Source organism: Antechinus flavipes, chromosome 4 (assembly GCF_016432865.1).
Source record: "Antechinus flavipes isolate AdamAnt ecotype Samford, QLD, Australia chromosome 4, AdamAnt_v2, whole genome shotgun sequence".
In the NCBI taxonomy this organism is placed as follows: domain Eukaryota; kingdom Metazoa; phylum Chordata; class Mammalia; order Dasyuromorphia; family Dasyuridae; genus Antechinus; species Antechinus flavipes.
Window position 1 is genome coordinate 72,020,970 of NC_067401.1, and position 21,153 is coordinate 72,042,122.

The 21,153-nt window shown below is 32.0% G+C and overlaps 1 protein-coding gene across 3 annotated transcripts in view; it reads right to left on the reverse strand.

The window, feature by feature from the left end:
• Positions 1-1,295: 1,295 nt before the first annotated feature.
• RWDD3 (RWD domain containing 3) overlaps positions 1,296-21,153 on the reverse strand; it is a 32,174-nt gene continuing 12,316 nt past the window's right edge. For all 3 annotated transcript variants that reach the window (XM_051993297.1, XM_051993293.1, XM_051993294.1), the window contains exons 2-4: positions 3,724-4,211; positions 1,535-1,650; positions 1,296-1,440 (exon numbers count right to left, since the gene is read on the reverse strand). In XM_051993297.1, coding sequence (XP_051849257.1) covers positions 1,326-1,440; positions 1,535-1,650; positions 3,724-4,211 — 719 coding nt within the window. In that variant the 3' untranslated portion in view covers positions 1,296-1,325. The remainder of the gene's footprint in view (positions 1,441-1,534; positions 1,651-3,723; positions 4,212-21,153) is intronic.

Below are 21,153 nucleotides of genomic sequence, written 5' to 3' on the forward strand. Positions count from 1 at the left end.
AACAGATGTTAAGAGGCAAATTTAGATCTGGTATCAAATTATTATTGTTCAATCATGTCCAACTTTTTGTGATCTCAATTTGACAAATTTTCCTTTGCCAATTCATTTTACAGATGAGGAGACTGAGGCACATAAGGTTAAATGACTTGCCCAGCATCACATACCTAGTGTCTTGGATCGCATTTGAAGTCAGATCTTCCTGACTTCAGGCCTACTACTCTATCCACTGTACCATTAGCTGCCCTCCTAACCATTACAGCAATCCAAAAGTAGCTTAGGAGTTGGTAGATTTCCCTTAATTCAATCCATCAAGTTTTAAAAGTCTGCTCTAGGACTAGGAATTTGGGCATTCTAATTAATGAGTACATGCAAACTCTCTGTAGTAGATAACGGAATATATTTCATATCCCCCTTAGCTATCTACAACCAAAAAACTAAGGAATCTGAGTATTCTTCTATCTGACTTCTGCAATTATTACAGCTACCTATAATTGGCTACCCTATAACTCCACTCACTATTCTATGATTTCCAAGACCAAAATTTCCTTCACTAGCTCCCACTTTCTTATATGTGCTATCTACTCCTATTAAAGTGTAAGTTTGCTAAGATCAGGGTATCCCCAGTACAGTGCCCATGACATAGTAGGAACTTAAGAAATATTTTCTATTTCTTCATTAAATTGTCACATATTCTCATTATAGAGGGAATTTTTTTTTGTTCAAATAAAAGTTGAATTAGATCTCTGAAGTTCTTTCAATTTAGATTTCTTGGGAGGAAAAATCTCTGTACATAAGATAGCAGTGCAAAAAGTATAAAGTAAGTAATTTTATATATAATTTATTTTAAAGAAAAGTGATAAAGATTTCCAGAAAAAAATTCTTATAAAAACAAGTACTTCTTCAAATTCAGTCAGGTATAGTTAAGAGAATGATGTGTGAATGAAAGGAGAAATATATAGCCTGGAGAAAGAGTAGAATTTACTATTATTTTTTCACATGTGGTTTTCAAAAATATGTCAATAATGAAACTCAGACTTTCTTGGTAAGCATTAAGGTATACTCAAAACCATATCTCTTTGCCTTTCTATTCCCAGAGCTTGAACCCAGAGTTCAAGTCACATTGACTTGAACATGGGTACTTAATAAATACTTGATTATTTTAATATAACTTTTTAATTAATGTAAATTTTTTCCTTTAGTTGAGAAGTTTGCATGTCTTATTCCAAAAAAATTAAAACTGCTTCTGAAAAGCGTTGAACATAATTGTTCACAGAAACTAATCCATACAATTCCCGTTTTATTAAAAGACTTTTGTGTTTTTTATTTCATTTTACCAATGGAAGTACAAATTCAGAGAACAGCTCCTTAAGTCCTGCTGCTTCAAATTCCTTTAGTAACTCATCCAACGATGAATACTCTTTGACTTCAAATGCCAGGAACCTACATTATACAAGAGAAACTCATGAATATGCCTAGATTTGTCAGAATGTAATTATCAATTCAGTTGCTTTTTTACAACAGTACTAAATTATACCTTTTGTGTTCCATCTGTACTTTTGTTTCAAAGAGTATACTAATCATTTTCTCTTTGCATTTCTTTCCGCTTGAGTCCACATCAACTTTGGAGGTTTTCTGAAGAATCAGGTATTCCTAAATGATAAATTAGGGCATTAAATACTTATCTTATCATGCTGGAGATTTAAAAGTCATACACATACAAGGCTTATTTTTTGTAGAAAAATATTCATTTTCTAGACCATCACTTATGTCTGATTTTGCATACAGATGACAAGAAAAATCAGGTATTTCTATGCCATATTCATGAACTCAATGAATATTGGTTTAGAACATATTCAAAAAATTTTTGTCCCAAACTGTGATTCTTATTGAGCAAATTTCTTCTTCCAGTACTAATGGCAATTGCTCAGGAACTTACAGTCCGAGAGTCACTCTAATGCAGGTCTTCTGAGTATAAGGCTAGTTCTCTATCTACTAAGCATACTATCTTCTCTTCAAATTGGTAGGATCTGATTTCAAATTAATATAGGATCTTTTTTGAAAATCTAAAAACAAATATATTTTTGCAGAATTCTAATATACAGAAAGGTTAAAAAGTCAACTGTGAAAATAAAATTTTGTCAGTGTAATGCCCTTATCCACTGATGAGTGTTTCAAGTCATAATGATGCTTATTGACTAACTTATCCAAATTAATTTGTCCATTATAATTTCACTTAGTCTTTATTTTGAGAGGCAGGGTAACTGGGAGTAGAAGACTCATCCTGAACTTAGAAAAACCTGGAAAATTGGAAATTTTGGCTATGTGATTCTGTGTAAATCATTTAACCACTCTGGGTCTCAGGTAGTTGTCTGAGACTCTCTCCATATATGCTTTGCCATTTGTGTAAATGTAAGATAGTCACACACCAGATCTCCAACAACTGAAGAAATCATAGGTCCCTGATATCTATAGTGGTATATGAATAAGCAAATGTATCTGAATCTCTATCTGAATATTTTGCCAAAAAAGATCCAATTAACGTTGATTCAATATAAATTACTTTGAAATTTATGGAATCCTTTCACAGCCCACCTTCCAAAAAAAAAGGCTATAAATAAAATCTTGGTAAATTTTAAAACTATATAATTCAATACTAATCTGGATAAATATCAAGATAATGCTTTATAATAAGATTATGCTATGAAGCAGCAGTATCAATGTTCTTAAGACTTTCTGATCACAGGATGTCTGAAATAAGACAAAGTAAAAGTAATTTTTTAAAAAATGTTACTTTGATTTACTTAGAAGAACAAAACTTATTAATATACTATAACTGTTAAAAACTGTTGAATTTTAATAATGACAATTTTTCTCTTCTAGTACCCCAAACAAATAGGTTACCGACTTTTCAAGAGATGTATAAAATGTAAAAAGGGAAGGAGCTACTGGGAAAAGTCAACTAGAAAGAAAAATGTGTGGTAGGAGGTAAAGAACTGATAGCAATTCTACCTCTCAAACTAAGTATCAATTATAAGATACAGACCACACTTTTCAGTCAGTATAGACATCAAAAAAATGTCACACTGTTTCTTTTTAATTGGAAGAGGTGAGAAAAAAACTACTCCTTATCCCAAACATACTTTCCTATGTTTTCCTGCACCTATCTATGAGGAGCTATATATAAACATACATATGCATCTTTATAACATATTAAAATTAATATCTTATTACTTCAAGATATATTATTTCATTGATGTGAATGCTATTTCTATTAAAAAGTCTTTTCAGGTGTCATTGACCACAAATTAACTACCTAGACTAACATTTTAGCAATAATCCTTGAACGAAAATCAAATATTGAGACAAAACTTAAATTCTCTCCAACACTGTAAGACACAGGAACAAGATATATACATACAAAAATACATACATATATGCATCTTCATCTCTTCTAATATTTTCATCTCATACATTTTACCAGCCACTAACTTCAAATAGCATAAATAAAAACAAAGAATCTTCAAGCCTTCATAAGTTTGTTGTGTGTAACTAGTAGACAAAGGCTTTCAAAGAAAATAAATGCTTATAACAACAGTAATATAGACTACAGATATATCTCTAATAATTTGGCCATCCTCATTAAGTGCTATGAAACACTCTTTTATCCATCCATTTTTAATTAACAAAATAACCAAATTTTCATTCAATATTCAATTTTGGCACCTTGATACTATTTCTGTCTCCTTGCAGAAGAATGAGTATTACTTTGCCACAAAACATCAGTCTTCCAGTAAGTCTTAAATTTGAAGTCCACTTCTCCACAGTTTTGATATACTTAGTCTTTGCTCTCATGTGATCTAAATGCAAAAGGGTGATCCATGTTCCATCATCCATGGTTATACTTTTAGACAAAGTATAGTCTTCAGAGCTAACAGTTGTTTCTGGCTGCCCAATGATGTGCTTGAGGTGTTGTTGAATCCAAAGAACAAGCTCATGTATCATCGGCTCAGACAAAAGAGTTTTTGCTTGTTCAAGTAGCTTCTCTTTTATAACTATACATTGTGCCCTGGTAAGGTGCTCAGAGTTAACTGAGATTCCTGGTAGACAAGATGGGTAAGTAGCTGGTAAATGAAATGATAGTCTTAATGGTATATTTTCATCCAAAAATCCTTGTCCATTTGTGTTAATTCTGAATGAAACTCCATCTGTTTCTGAAAGAGATCCAAAATAATCAATTGTGCATAATTTAGTTCAGAAAGAACATTAATAACTTAAGAGTGTAGTCAATCAATAAATATTTAATAAGCACATCAGGCACTGTGTGCTGAGCACTGGAGACAGACCTTGACCTCAAGAAACTTACAATCTAAAGGGAGAGACAACATGCAAAGAAATATATGACAAGCTATATACAAGATAAATAGGATATAATTAACAGAAGGATAGCACTGGAATTAAGAAGGGTGAGGGAAAGCTTATTTCAAAATGTTTTACCATAATACAGCTTCCAAGTCATGAGGAATCACTGACTGATAAGAAAGGTTTTTTTTACAAATTATTTCCAACAAGCACTTAACAGTCAATTATACTGTCTACCTCAGTCTGACAAAAAGTTAGAAGGTACTAATTCTTATAAGCTTTTCTTCTTGAACTTGGGTGAAAATGCTAACTACCAATAACAAAAACTGGTCAAAGAAACTGCATATTATATATACAAGCTAAGGAAATAAAGTGGCATCATATCAGGAAACAAACAGACTGATGAATACTGAAATAGAAAAAAATAATCAAAGGAAATATGATTAAGTATATATATATACATCAATGTTCCCAAAAGACTTTTTCTTTAAACAGATCCAAGTCAATATACCAGTATTAATGTCATGAAGTAAAAAATTAGTGGATATCAACCAAACCTAAAGCTCTTTAAGAACAAGGAAAAAAGCAGATACCAAGTATTAAAGAATTCTGTTCTCTTTCAGATGTGCTCTGCTTCACCTCTTTGATATGTTCTACCTCATTTCACTTCATTTTTCAAAAAAGTTGATAAAATGTCAGACTGATTCATTCTACAAGGGGCAGAAGTAAACATATCAGAAAAGCAAAATACAACAGAACTGGGTATACAAATGAATTTCTTTGAAGTTCAAGTTGGTGCCTATTTCAAACTCTTTCTCTGTATGTACATTTCATTTCTTTTTCACATGATAGGAAGACAAAGGCCTTCTCATTTTCATACTTGAAAATCATTTTCAGTCACTTTAGGACTCTCTAAGAAAGACTACTACAAGGCCGATTTAAAATAATTATAATTCCATTTTAAGAGATGTAATATTAAAAATGCTTCCTTACATTCATAAGAGAAAATCTGTGATGAATATTGACTTCTTCAAATATTCCTATTAAGAATTCTATGGAAAAAATATTCCAAATGACTACAATCTAAAAATAATCGATACACAATTTGTTAAATACAAGTAGAAATACAGGTTTTGATTGCCATATAAACAATAATTTAAAGAGCAGATTCTAACCTAATGGAGACAAATTTATCTACCTAATATCATACCTGTCAAGATAGTACCTTTATGGATCCAAATTCTCAAGAAAGGTTGAAGCACTGTCTTTGTAATTTCTTGACTTGAACCAAAACATAACAAAGGCAGACATGAGAAACAAGTTTTTAAAAAATAGGTTTGTCTTCCTCATCCCAGTTAATACTTCAACCCCGCAAAACATATTTTTCCTATCAAGACTCTCCCAATGAAATGAAAGATATATTTACACAATATTTAAGCATACCACTATAAGTTAAAATACTTTTTTGGATAAAAATGTCATTAAAATCCAAGGTAGAATTATTTAATACACCAACATGTAATAATAGACACAACATTACTTATTGAAGGAAATTGTAAAATCTCTTTCAAAAAAAAATTTTTTTTAATCATTTGCCTCAGAGATAAGGAATGAATTAAATGGTTTTTGTTCTCTTCCATTCCAATGATTTTATGTTGTATGTAGTAGTTTTTAAGTTTCCACTTCAAGTAACCATCTTTAGTACTTAATACCATAAGGAACCTACTTAGATTATAAAAGTTTTTAGAAAGTATAAGAACTGTCATTATTTAAGAAAGGAAAAGGAATACATTGAAGATGTTTGGAGCCAAATGAAATTACCCCAGGTAGTCTTTGGGGCTACAGTTACCAAATGTTGCTATTCAGTCATTTCAGTCATGTCTTCAGTCTTCAGAATTCTATTTGGGTTTTTTTTTGGGGGGGGTTGGGTTTTTTTTAGCAAAAACATAAAGTAGTTTGCTGTTTCCTTCTCTAGATAATGCTATAGTTAAGCAAACAGATTAAAAGACTTGCTTAGGGTCAAACAAGTAGTAAGAGTTAGAGGCTGGATTCCAATGCATGTCCCCTTGACTCCAGGCCCAACATTTTATCTACAGCACCACCTAGCTGCCTTCAGTCTCTTATAGAACACTATTTTGAGGATTATCACCTTGGCATTAAAAAAATGAAGTTCAATTCCTACCTTCAAAACATATTGACTATGTGACTCTGGGCAGGTCACTTAACTTCTCAAGTCTCCAGGTATCCAGGTTGGCACAACAGATTAAGTCCTTTATCTAGACTTGAGACTTGAGTTCAAATCTAGTCTCAGATCCTTATACCTATGTGACTCTGGGTCTTTTGTAAGTCATTTAACTTGCCTGACTCAGATTTCTTATCTGCAAAATAAGGATAACACTACTGTCTTTCCAGAGATATCATATAGATAAAGTGAGACAGTATATTTAAGGTGCTTTGCAAATATAAATTCCATTTATTATTGTTGTTGTTATCACATTCACTTCTTAATCGCTCTCTTCTCTGCCTGCCCCATCCCCTCGGAAATTAAACTTTATCTGTATGTGCAAAAATGTATGTGGCAGCCCTTTTTGTAGTGGCTAGAAACTAGAAATTGAATGGCTGCCCATCAATTGGAGAATGGCTGAGTAAATTGTGGTATATGAATGTTATAGATTATAACAATAATATTTTATTGTTCTGTAAGAAATGACCAGCAGGATGAATACAAGAGAAGCTTGGAGAGACTTAAATGAATTGATGCTAAGTGAAATGAGCAGAACCAGGAGATCATTATAACACTTCAACAACAATACTATATGAGGATCAATTCTGATGAAAGTGGCTATTTTCAACAATAAGAGGATCTAAATCAGTTCCAATTGATCAGTAATGAACAGTACCAACTACATCCAGTGAAAGAACAATGGGAAATGAGTGTGGATCACAACATAGAATTTCCACTCTTTCTGTTATTGTTTGCTTGCATTTTCATTTTTCTTCTCTGATTATTTTTACCTTCTTTCTAAATCCAATTTTTCTTGTGCAGCAAGATAACTGTATAAATATGTATACATATATTGTATTTAACATATGCTTTAACATATTTAACATGTATGGGACTACCTGCCATCTAGGGGAGGGGGTGGAGGAAAGGAGGGGAAAAGTTGAAACAAAACTTTTTGCAAGGGTCAGTGTTGAAAAATTACTCATGCATATGTTTTGTCAATAAGAAGCTATAATAAAAAAAAGTTAAACCCTTAAAATAAAAACCCAAAAAATAAAAAATGAGAAAAAATAGTTCAGCAAAAATAACCAATATGTTGGCTAAGTCTAAAATTACATGTCATGCCCATTTCTTCAAAGGTGAAAAGATATTTTCACATCTCTTTAAGTTCCAAAAATCATTCTAATTTTATAATATTCAGTTCTAATTGTTTTATCATTATTTCTATTTATGTTGAAGCAGCCATTGTTTATACTTTTCCTCGCTCTGCTTACTTTTAGTTTGTTTTCTTATGCTACTCTGGATATAGTATGTTCGTCATTGCTGATTGTGCAATAATAATATTCCAATATATTCATATAACAAAAATATTTAACTATCCCCCAGTTAATAATCATCTACATTATACTTGTTACTACAAAAAAAAAAATGCTGCCATATCCCTTTTTGTAGTGGCTAGAAATTGGAAATTGAATGAATGTCCCTCAATTGAAGAATGGCTGAATAAATTGTGGCATATGAATATTATGGATTATTGTTCTTTAAGAAATGACCAGCAGGATGATTTCAGAAAGGCTTGGAGAGACTTAACATGAACTGATGCTGAGTGAAATGAGCAAGACCAGGAGATCATTATATAATTCAACAACAATACTTTATGATGATCAATTCTCATGAGCATGGCTCTCTTCAACAATGAGATGAATCAAATCATTCCATTTGTTCAATAATGAATAGAACCAGCTACACCCAGAAAAAGAACTCTTAGAAATGAGTGTGAACCACTACATAGCATTTCTAATCCCTCCGTTTTTGTCCACTTGCATTTTTGATTTCCTTCTCAAGTTAATTTTACCTTATTTCAAAGTTTGATTCTTCTTGTGCAGCAAAATAACTGTATGGCTATGTATACATATATTGTATTTAACATATACTTTAACATATGTAATATGTATTGGTCTACCTGCCATTTGGGGGAGGGATTTGGGGAAGGAAGGAGGGGAAAAGTTGGAACAGAAGGTTTTGCAAGGTTCAAAGATGAAAAATTACCCATGCATATATCTTGTAAATAAAAAGCTATAATAAAATAAATGCTACATAAATTTGATACATTTGATATCTTGCTACATTTGATACATTGCTACATGATACATTTTATGGACATTTTAAGTCACTTTCTTAGGATGATTTTAAATTACATTTTAGAATGTCTGGACCAGATCACAATTTCACCAATTATGTATTAGTGTATCTTTCCATGAGCCTTCCAAAAGTGGCTTTCCTTATCTTTTGTTATATTTTCTTTTTGCTAGATATGAGATGAAATCTTAGAAGTGTTTTAATTTACATCTTTATGTACTCTTTAAAGTATTATATATGGTTCTCAATAGTTGGAAAAGTCCATTTTCTTGACAGAATTTGACTTCCTATCGCGTGACTAAGAATAAACTAAGTGCATGCAGCAAAAAATAAAATGTTAAGAGGCAATACATTTTAGCACTGAAAAATCTATAAAATAACATTTTTAAAAAAGTAAAACTTAGGGTAATTTTAAAATAGTTGTAAAAAAACTAGAATTTTATTACCATAAATGAGCTCACATATATTTAGAGGGCCAGGATTAGCATTTTGTCAAGAAAAGAGCATTGAATTTGGATTTAGAGGACTTAAATTTGAATCCCAACATTCCATTTGTATGGATTCAAATTTCTTGGTTTCAGTATCTTCTTTTATAACATTTTATAATATTATACGTATTATATATAAATATTATAGATATATTATATATGTATATTATATATTATTATTATTTATAATATTAATTAGTGAGATGATATGATCTCTAAAATCTTTTCTGGGTCTGAATCTGTAATATTTTTGGTTGACTGATCCTGTGATTTTCTTGTAGCCAAACAATTAAAGAGAACTCTAGAAATTCCTAGTTGGTAGGGTTTTGAAGAAGTGATGGGCTAGAGCAAGAGTTCTTAACATGAGATCCAATTCAGGTATTAACCTGAATTATTATTATATATTATACATACATATATATATATATATATATATATATATATATATATATTGCTGTATTCAATATAATTGATTTCCTCTGAAACAATGTTTGGTTTGTTTTTTTTTTAATTAGGTATTTTAAAACATATTTTGAGAAAGGGCCCATGGGTTTCACCACATGGCCAACAAATCCATGACAAACAAAGAAAGAATTTCAGGGCCAATCAACACTGGATTAAATCTAACAAGATGAAATTCAATAGGGATAAATGAAAAATGTTACTTGAACACAAAACAAAAATCAACTTCACAAATGTAACATTACAAAATATGGTTGTTCTGAAAAAAATCTAGGGTTTTTAATGGACTGCAAGATCAAAATAAATCACTGTGTGATGTGGCAGCCAAAAAAAGCTAATGAAATATTGGGTTGTATTAAAAAAAAAAAAAAAAAAAAAAGGCATGGCTTCTAGACCACAGCAGCCTTCTCACCATGTAAAAGTTCATGGCATCCCTGCAAACCTTTACTAAGGAGTTAGTTCATCTCAGAACTTCCATTTTTTAAAAAGTACTCAGGCCAACCATGTCTTCTTTCCTTTCCAGGATCTACTTCTGATTCTCAATTTGCTCTCACTCAGATACCTTTTCTCTTTCTCTTCTCTTATTGCTTTTCAGGTTTCCTTTACAAACTTTCCCAGATTATAAATCCATGAGGGCAGTGGTTGTCTTTATTCTTACATTAATCAATCAATTGATTGATTAATTGATTCTTAATATAATTAAGAAATTAATCATGTGCCAAACACAAGGAATATATATTATATATATACATGCATATTACATATCTATATCTATATCATATATCATATATATTATATATAATATATAATATCCTTAGTGTCTAGCACATGGTTAATTTCTTAATAAATGCTTGGTTTGAAATGACAGTCCTACTATTAATGCCCTAATCAGATCTCATCTGGAGTAGTGTGTTCAGTTCTGGCTAAATGGTAAAGTAGACAAAGCATTGGATTTGCAGTGAGGAAGATGGAAGATCAAAAATCAAATGAGTCCTCATGACACTTTGTGACTGTATGATTAAAAGCATTTGCCTCAATTTCATTAACTAAAATAGGCTAATAATAGCATTTATCTTCCAAGTTATTGTGAGGATAAAGTATAAAATATTTTAAACCTTAAAGCACTATGCAAATACTAATTATTATTGTTGTTAGGAGGAGGAAAAATTAAATTTGTAGTTCTGTTTGGCCCCAGAGGACAGAACCAAGAACAATGGGTGGAAGTTGCAAAGAGCCCAAATTAGATTTGATGTCAAGAAAAACTTGCTAATAATTAGAGCTGTCCATAAGTGGAAGGAGCTGCCTCAAGGTGTAATGGGTGACCCCTCTTTGAAACTCCTTAATCAGAGGCTGGACAACCACTTTTTAAGTATATAACAGTGAAGATTCCTTTACCACATGGATTTAATGAGACACCAAGTTTTCTTCTCACTTTCAAATTCTGTGATTTTGTGAAATGCCGCATGGTACAGCACCTAGAGAATCAACCTTGGAGACAAGAAGACTTGCATTTAAGTAGCTCTTCATCACCTATTTAAATTATGACACTAATGAATTGCTACCTGAATCAGATGGATTTCCGACTCCAGGAGTTGTCCAATGAAAACATATGTTTAAATTGAATGGCATAAACCGTAAGTGATTTAAAGTTCAAAAGAGTTGTTTGAAAAAGTTTTATAGCCGATATGGGACTTGATGAGGGGGGTAAGATGGGAAAAGGAAAAAAGAAAGGAAATATTATTGGCTAAAGTTGAGAAAATCATGCCACCTTCTTTTTCAGGAAGCACTTTCTTTTTTTATAGGTGATAATACTGGACTTGGGAGTTAGGGAAACCTTAGTTCAACTCCCACCTCAAACACTTACTAGCTATGCAACCCTGAACCCCTAGTCTCAATATCCTCATCTATAAAATGGAGATAATAACAGCACTTACCCCAAGGTTATTATGAGGATCAAATGGATAATATATGTAAAGTCTTTTGCAAATCTTAAAAGAGCGATATAAAGTCCATTAGATTTATTGTGTAGTAATTTATTGTTGTTATTATTATTATTCCTTTCCTTCCCATAATTATAATGACCCTTTATATATAAGTCAAATATCCACCTAAAATTTATTAAAGAATAAGATATACCAAAGCTTCTTGAATTGTGTTGCAACCCTGTGTTGTGAAAAATTTGGCAAAAGTAAAAGGTTTCTCAATGTAATGACCAAAAATTAATCCAAAATCAAACACGTATTGAGTCCAAGATGTTTTTGATAGCACCTGCCCATGTTAGATCGAGCAATTTCACTGGAGTCTTGGTTCTGAACATGTAAGAGGCACATTTTGCCCTGCATATGCACAAATACTGTCAGAAACACCTTAGCTCAGATGCAAGAAGAAATCCCATAAAAATTTCTCAGGCAAATAGAGGTTGAGAATGGAAAAACTTTAAGAAGCCCTGAGATATGGCATACAATATATATAGACTGTTTGAACAAAAAAGAGGAGATCTGGATTGCCTTTAAGAAAATGAAAAAGTCTTTTAATGAACCCCAAACTTCAGCTTCATCTTTCTAATACTAACATTCTATCATTGTTGCTGTATGGCAGCAAAATGAGAAATACAACTATTAGCTAAGTGTTAGCCACTAACAGCGAGGCAGCACAGTGCAAAGTATTTGCTGTCAGCAAAATCTAAATTCAAATTCTGTCTCTGATACTAGCTGTAACCCTGGGCATGTCACTTAACCTATCTGCCTCAGTTTCTTCAACTGTAAAATGGATATAGTAACATCTACCTCTATCCACAAAATAACATTTGTGAGGATCAAATGAGATAATATTTGTAAATCAATTAGTACAGTGTTTGGCACATAGTAGGCACTTAATAAATGTTTCTTCCTTCTCTTCTTCCCTTCCCTCAAAAGAATTAAAAATGAATCCCAATATTACAGTTCTATAAGACATGATTAGCAGGCTGATTCAGAAAAACCTAAAAAGACTCGCATGAACTAATGCTGAGTGAAGTAAGCAGAACCAAGAGAACATGGTCCACAATACCAAGATTATGTGATGATCAACTATGATGGACTTAACTCTTCTCAACTATGCAGTGATTCAAGGAAACTCCAATAGACCTGGCATAGAAAATGCCATTCACATCCAGAAAGAGAATTATGGAGACTGAATGTCAATCAAAGTATAGTATTTTCACCTCTTTTTTTTTTGTTTGCTTTTTTTCTTTCTCATATTTTTTTTTTTGCTTTTGATCTTATTTTTCTTACACAGCATGAAAATATGATAATATGTTTAAAAGGATTGAACATATTTAACCTACATCATAGATTGCTTGCTGTTTTGGGAGAGAAAAGATAATAAAAGGAAAGAGAAAAATTTGGAATACAAGGTTTTTCAAAAATGAATGTTGAAAACTATCTTTATATGTATTTGGAAAAATAAAATACTATGAAGAAAAAAAATTTTCCTTATGAGAAAAATGGAAAGCACATGATGAGAATGAGCAGTCTCTAACATATAACTAATGAGGCTTCTTATTCTTCGATAAATAATAAGAAAACAAAATGTCATCCAAGAATAATTAAAATGAAGGGAAAAAAAGATGAATCAGTCATGTGTCAAGGGATGGCAGATAGATGGACAGAAAAACGGCTAGTATTCTGCTGGTATTCTCATGATTTCAGGAGAAAATGAAAAAGACTTCCAGCACATTGGATATCTTCTATGATGAATCTACTACAGGACATTACAATAATCAAGCAAGATAGACAGGCAAGGATGAGTTGCATCCCTGGAAGGAATTTCCTAATCACTGAGATCACAGAGCCATCTGAAGAAAGTATGGTGTAATCTGCGGACCTAAACTTAATTTCTGCCAAAATACTTTCCAATTTTCTCAACAATTTCTGTTAAACAAGGAGACTTTTCCCCAGTAATTTTTATTTTTTGATTTAACAAACAATAAACTATCCTGTTCAACTGTTTCTGAATCTTATTTGCCTAATCTGTTACACAGTCTGCTTTCAGAATTAAACAGTTTTAATGATTACTACTTTACATAGCTTTTTTTTTTCTTTTTTGCTACTTTACATTCCTGCTGAGATCTGAAGATGCTATACCTTCTTTATTCCTTAAAAAAAAAAAATTCCTTAGAGATTGTGTAGCTTTTCTTCTTCCAAATAAATTGTTATTATTTTGTCTAATTATATAAGGTAACTCTTGGTACATTAATTGGTAACGAACTAAATCTGTACAGTACTTTAATTTAGATTGTGTCATCAATTTTAAATCATCAAAACCTACCCATGTATAATCTCTTTCCAAATATTTGTATTCTTTCATTTTTGTAAAGAATATTTTACAATTGTTACAATGTGAGTCTTGTAGTTATACCTAGCTAATTTATGCTTTTTCTATTTCGAATGAAACTCTTCCTATTAATTCCTATTAGTTTTGTTAGTACACTATAGAAATGCTGATAATTTTTATGGATTTATTTTATATCCTAATTCTTTTAGAAATTAGTAATATTCTTAAATTAGTCTTTGCTGACTCTATAGGGTTTTCCAATTGAACTATCATGTTATCTGCAAAAATAGCATAATTCTGTCACCTATTTGATAATTTTTAAAACTTTAATTTTTTCCCTTATCTTACTGCTATATCTAGCATTCTAGAACAATGTCAAATAAATTTGGTTTGGTCAAATGAACTTTGGTTCAAAGTTTTCGATTGTGAGCATAACTATGTTTTTAATAAATATTCTCTATCTTTTTCTTGGCAAATCTTCTATTCCCTGCTCATCAATTCCAATTTTACTTTGTGTTGAGATTTAAAGGAAAAGCCTTGGGCTAGAAATAAAATCTAGGTTTTAGTCCCAGCATATGCCTTATCTCAGCTGAATAGCCTAAACTAATCCCTCAACTCGTGTGCCATAATTTCATCATCTGTCAAATAGAAATAACTATTCTTTCTAACCTCAGACAGTTATGAGAAAAAAATTAGATTATATGAAATTTATGTAAAAAGTACTATGTAATGTAATTTGTCACTATGATCATTTTGCACATATTAAAAAAATCTTACTACTGTCAACCAGTAAGCATAGGCATCTACATCTAAGAACCAGAATTTAAGTATTTTAAATCTTCACATACTTCTAAGGTTCAAGAACCCATTTTGTTGCCCAAATATCTTAGCACTTCTCCTCTCTATATGTATTATGGTTTTCGCATTTCCAGAAACTTCACTTTTCCTAGCGCTCAAACACCAAACTGAGCAGAGGACATTAGGGCTAAAGAGTCAAGTCTGGGTCTTGAAATACAGGATTGGAGTCAGAAACTAAGGCTGTGAAAAGATACAGGCTATAATTACTAGCGCTAAGAATTACAAATAGAAACCCAGAGATTTTTAAAGTGGATGAGTAGGTTGCCTACAAAAGTCATCAATGTCATAAAAGTACTAGTGAAAAAAGTTCACTATTTAATCTTACTGTCATTCTTACCTAATTTCAAATCTCTTTCTCATCCAGGTACTTTTGCACTATTTGCATTATATAAAGGTGTTATTTCTCCTCTCATTTTGAAAATGTACCTGTTTGGCAAAATAAAATAAAATTTCACAATTTCTAAAGTATATTTAAAGTCTTATTCTCCTATAGTAAGAAAAGTAATTACCAGGGATTCAAAGAAGTTTCTGAATAGATACATTTTCTTATCTGATTTCACATTGCAAATTACAATTTGAAAGCTTAGCACCAGGCTTAATGAATATCAGCAAGTTAGCTACCAACTGGTAAATCATTGACCATGGCAACTCATAATTATATATACCTCAATTCTATGAAGCTACCTTCCACCACTATAGATAGGTAACAAGAAGAGACAGAAAATTCTAAGAATGACAGATTCTAGACCATTTGAGAACAATAAATTAACTCATAGTACTACAGATCAATCTCTGGCTGGCAGTTCGGATTGCTCAAAGTTTTTATTAGACTCAACTTGCCAGTTGAGAGACAGTTTGAAAAATTAGCTCAAAAGTTTCAATCTTCTAGATATTTTTAACATCAACTAAAAGAAAAACAGGAACTTCATAAACATGGGAAAATCAAACTCAGAATGTCTACTGGACTCCAGACATTCTTAAGTACCAAAACTGGATATAATAAGGTTCCTAAAACAAGGGTGAAAGCTATACAGCAAAGGACAGGCACCTAAGATTCCCATGTATTAATAAGCTAGCTTCTATAATACCCATTTTGGGACATAAAAATGTGGAACCCCTATGGAAAAATACACTAATTTAGGATTAAAGAGGTTAAGAGATTTCTGGAAATCAGGATATATGCTCTAACTATTTTAAGCCTAATGGAAGGCAATGGGGGGGGGGGGGAGGGAAGGGAGGAGGAAGTTGGCTTCTAAAACTAAATATATTACTGAAGATACTAAATCATATCACTATTGACATTCTTACTACAAATGAAAGCAGAAGATAAGGAAATTTCAATTGGAAAGATGGCTGTCAGGTTCTTCTTAAAAGGGTAAGGAAAGGAACTATTAGAGTTGGTCTAATCAGTAAGTCAACAGCAAAAGGAAAGAGCATTGTTTGTCTTTCCCTCTAATTTTTCTGATGCATATAAACAAACAAAACCATAAAGATAATAACAACAGCTAATATTTTATATGTTAAGGATTAAAAACTGATTTATATAAATGATCTCCTTTAAGCTTCACAATAATCCTGTGAAGTAGGTGCTATCATTGTTCATATTTTACAAATTACTCAGTTCATAGAAATTAAATGACTTACCCAGATAAAGGTTACCTACACAATCTGAGGCAGAATTTAAACTCCGTTCCTTGTCAAGTCAAGCTATTATACACACACACACACACACACACACACACACATATATTTGTTGTCAAAAATTAAAAGGTAAAGAAATTCTACTTTAAAAAACTCAAGAAGAACCTCTGAAACAAGAATTTGAATCATAGGATCATAATTCTAATGCTAGAAAGAACCACAGAGACCATCTAATATAATCCCCTCATTTCACAAATGAAAAACATGAGGTAAAGGAAAATTAAGTTATTTGCCCAATATCACACAATTAATAAATATCAAAAGGAAAGAATTATAAGCCAAATACTTTGACTCCAGAACCAATGGTCTTTCTAATTGTAGCATGATGCCTACTAGTAAGGATATATGTTGACATTCACTTTCCTTACTATATTTTGCATTCAATCAATCAACAAGCATTTATTAACAAGCATTTATATGATATCCCCAGGCCTTTCTCTCAAAGAATTTTAATTCTATCAACCAAATTATAGGAATATAATTTTCTCCTAAATACTTCAATTCATGAACTACTTTAAATTTTGATAGTTTAGCCTAATCAGTACCTTTAAAAATGTGTTTCCTATAAAATGAGTTTTGAGTACAACATAAGTTTGACCACATCACTTAAAGCTAAAAGAATCTATCAATCCTATGTATTGACGCAAAAGGCAATGTTTCTGACTGAACAAAAAACAAAGACTGCTTTTATTTATAGTAATTTTAAAATATTCTTAGAAAGTACTTTTCATAAAAATTCATGTAAGTTATCACTCTAAGTGTGAGGAAGATTTTAACAAAAATAAACTGGGAAGGAATGAAACATCTTTACACATATGAAAGCAGTGATTTTCATTCTATTTTCTCTCACACAAATGTCTCCCTATATATGTACATATATAGTCCAAGTCTTTCTCTTGAACCCCAATCACATTATCACCAATTACCAACTAGTCAATTCCAGACAGACATCTCAAACTCAACACAAAACTAATTATTAAAAAAAAAAAAAAAAAAAAAACAAAAAACTCTTTCCTTCCTAAATTTCCTCTTTGTATGCAAAGCACCCCCATGGTTCTTGTCACTCAGGTTCACAACTTCAAAAGTCAAGGCTTTACTCTGCATTCTTCCTCACAATCCATACAAAATCAACTGCAGTCTTATCAATTCCACTTTAGTATTGTATCTCACATCCTTCCCCTTTTCTCCACTCATACTATAGCTGTATGAAGAAGAGTTTGAAAAGGAAAAAGACTAGGGGCAGGGAGACCAATTAGAAAGCTATTATAATACTCTTAGGTGACAAGCCTATATTATAGGTTGTGACCATTCATTCTAGGTAAACTGGCCTTAATTTTCACATTATTCTGGCTCCCCTTTGTGCTTTTACATAATGTGTGCCCCATGCCTGGCAAAGACACTCTTCTTCACATCTGCCTCTTAGAATCTCTCTAGTTTCCTTAAAGTTCAACTCAAATACATCCTATAGGAAGCCAGTTTTGATCCTCACAAGTTGCTAATGTCTTCCCTCCCATCATTATAAAATTACTGTTTCATATACTCATTTCTTCACACAATAGAATGTAAGTTCCTAAAGGGCAGTTCTTATATTTTTGTCTTTAACTCTCTAGAACCTAACACAATGTTTTGAAGTAATAAATACTTGTTGAGTATGTGAATTTAAAACTATAATTTACAAGGTACAAATCAGACTTAGTAGAGGAAGCTCCTGACTTATAGCAATGAAATTACAGTTTAGGTTCTTTTTTTTAAGCCAAGATCCATAAAAAGGAAAATACAAATTTTTCCCTGTTGGGAGGTAGAATAAATTCTAAAGAAAGAGCAAAATTCAATAATTTCTTTTTTAATAGCAATAAAATGTAACTAATACATAAACCATCGTATCAATTTAAAAAATACTTATTTTGTAAAAAAAAAAAAAATCAAATCTCAGTTCATACAAAATAACTGAATCGACATGGAATGATTAGATTCAAACTCAGGATTCTGTATCACTACATTTTATAATAGATATTTATATAGCATTTGAAGGTGTATAGTACTTTATTATAATAAGGTTTATATATATTATTTCACTTAAACTTCAAAATAGCCTGAGGCAGATACTTTAAATACTAAATTATAATTCCTACTTTACAGATGAGGAAAATGAGAATAAGAAGTCATGTGCCTTTGCTTATGATCACACACACAAAAAAAAACTACTAGATTTCCCCTATCCAATAATTTTTTCACTATTCCACACTATTCTTTGCAATATTGAATCTATTTTGTGGCAAGCTATTTGTCATACACACACTCTCTCTCTCTCACACACACACACACACAAAATAAAAAATAAAAATAAAAAACCTGGGCCCTTCTTCAATACAGCAAAATAGCTCACTATTTCTGCACCTAAACTACAATCCTTCTCTCATATTGACCATATCCCAGCGGCAAGAGGAAGAAATGTGCATTGAAGCATCTAGTCAGTAGAGAATATCAAAGAGGGAGATGATGGCTGCAATTTCTGCTCCCTACTCCACCTTCATATGTAATTTGGACACTAACAATGGAAGCTTTAAGGCTACCCTGTTCTCTACATTAAAAAACACCATTACATTCAGTGAAATGTCTCACTTCCAAATGAACTTTTCAGAAACAAAAAGTGTTATGATGTTATACTAGGTTCTTTTATAATTCAATTACTTATTGATGCCAGAATATTGAATTAAATTAATTAGGAGGCATGGCTTTAAAGTCACGCTCAATTTAACAACTGATAAAAAGTCCATAGTATTCTCATTATTATAGTACTGTTCTCTTGTTTTTCCACATTTTATCCCAAGTCAAAGACTCTTTTCTTTGTTTCTCTCTGACCCAGGCTACATTTTTCTGTTTCTCGGGCTTGTACTTATAATCTAAAAAAACTACACCCTTCCTACTCAAGACAAATAAGGTCATCATTTTGGGGACCTGCATCCATTTTCCCATAAACACATAACTAAGAGGCACAAAAAGATGAAATGGAAATATCCTTATGTCTTTAAGTAGTCTACAAAAAGTATCAGTGTTTTAAAAAATTACAGATGGTAAAAAAAAAAAAAAACATTTGGGAAGAAAAGAGGATGTAGAGAATAAGGAAATCAAGCTAAATCAAGAGAAAGAATAAGAGAGGGATGAAAGAACATTTATCAAAACTATAAGCTCCTTGAGGTCTGGCAATTATACTCTATAAACCACCTTCTCCTCCACATACACATACCCCTATTTTGATAGAGTCATAATTGCACATCATCAATGCTAAAAAATGAGGATAAAAAACAGGGAATAAAAAGGAAAAAAAAAAGCCTTTTTAAGTGGAAAAAATTTTCCTTTCCTTCCTTTTATATAAATGAGTCAATATAACTTTTAACCTAAAAAATCGTGGAAAATGATTCCAAAAAACATGCCTCTTTCCTTGCTGGAAAATCACCTTTCCCTAATGATGCATTTCAATAGTCCATTAATCACTCAGATGTACCAAAAAACACCCCTCTCCCATGTCTTCCCTCCCCCAAAATATAAAAAATTTAATTTTGGGTTTTTTCAACTATAAAGGGAAAGAAGCTTCTAAAACCATCTGAACCCAAACTTAAATTTGCTTTTTGCAATCATGTGGGTAACTATCCCAGTATGTATATTTTACAAATGACTAACCTAGATAATTGTTATCTATGCTAACCATTTCACCTAACATTAGGGCTTTTCCCAAGTATTACAAAGCATTTCACTTCTAATTTGTCTCTCTAATTTTCATTTTATCACCTCTTAGGCATCAATGTGGTGAAGTTGGACAGCATATTAGGACTATAGTGAGAGAGAGACCCTGAGTTCAAACTAGCCTTCAGATCCTAACTGTGTGATCCTGTAAAGAAATATAGCTTCTAGGGGACAGAGAGGTAAGGAGGTCCTATCAACCTTAGAGTACTTCTGTTCTAACAATCTGCCTGTCAATGATTGTAAAAGTCTTCTGGCCTAGGAATAAAAAAAATTTCTTCCCCTAGATTTTAGGGAAGATATATTAGGGATCCTATGACCCTCTGACTTTAAAGTGCCATTGTTCTGACAATCTGTCTGTCAATGATTCTAAAGTCTTCTGCCCTTAGGATAATCCTAGATCTGCTACTCAGTGATAATCAAATTCCTGAGACCACTTCTCAGTTCTACTTCTACACCATAAAATTAGCATATCAATGACATGGAGAAATGGAGAAATGTATCTCCTTTCTCTTGGTCCTTTGCTAAATTCTATTGGAACTTAGCTCTGCCTCAATTGGTGTTACAATTACAATAAACTTTGCCATAGACTTGGATATGAGTTCAAGCCTGCAAATTCTTTTGAGACACCTCACAACACTGGTCTTCAATCTCCAACCTTTTGGATTCCTTCCCAACCTTAACATTTGGTGGCGCAGTACAGGAAGAGCCTGGCCTCCCCTTCCTTGTCAAGGTAAGACCCCCATTCTTTTTCTCCCTCAATCCTATAGCTGGGACACCCCAAGCCACGGGGAGAAGGCTTCTTTGGGTTGTCATGAGCTCCATGTTCAGCAAGTTTTCTTTGACTGGGGATGCCCAGATTTGGAA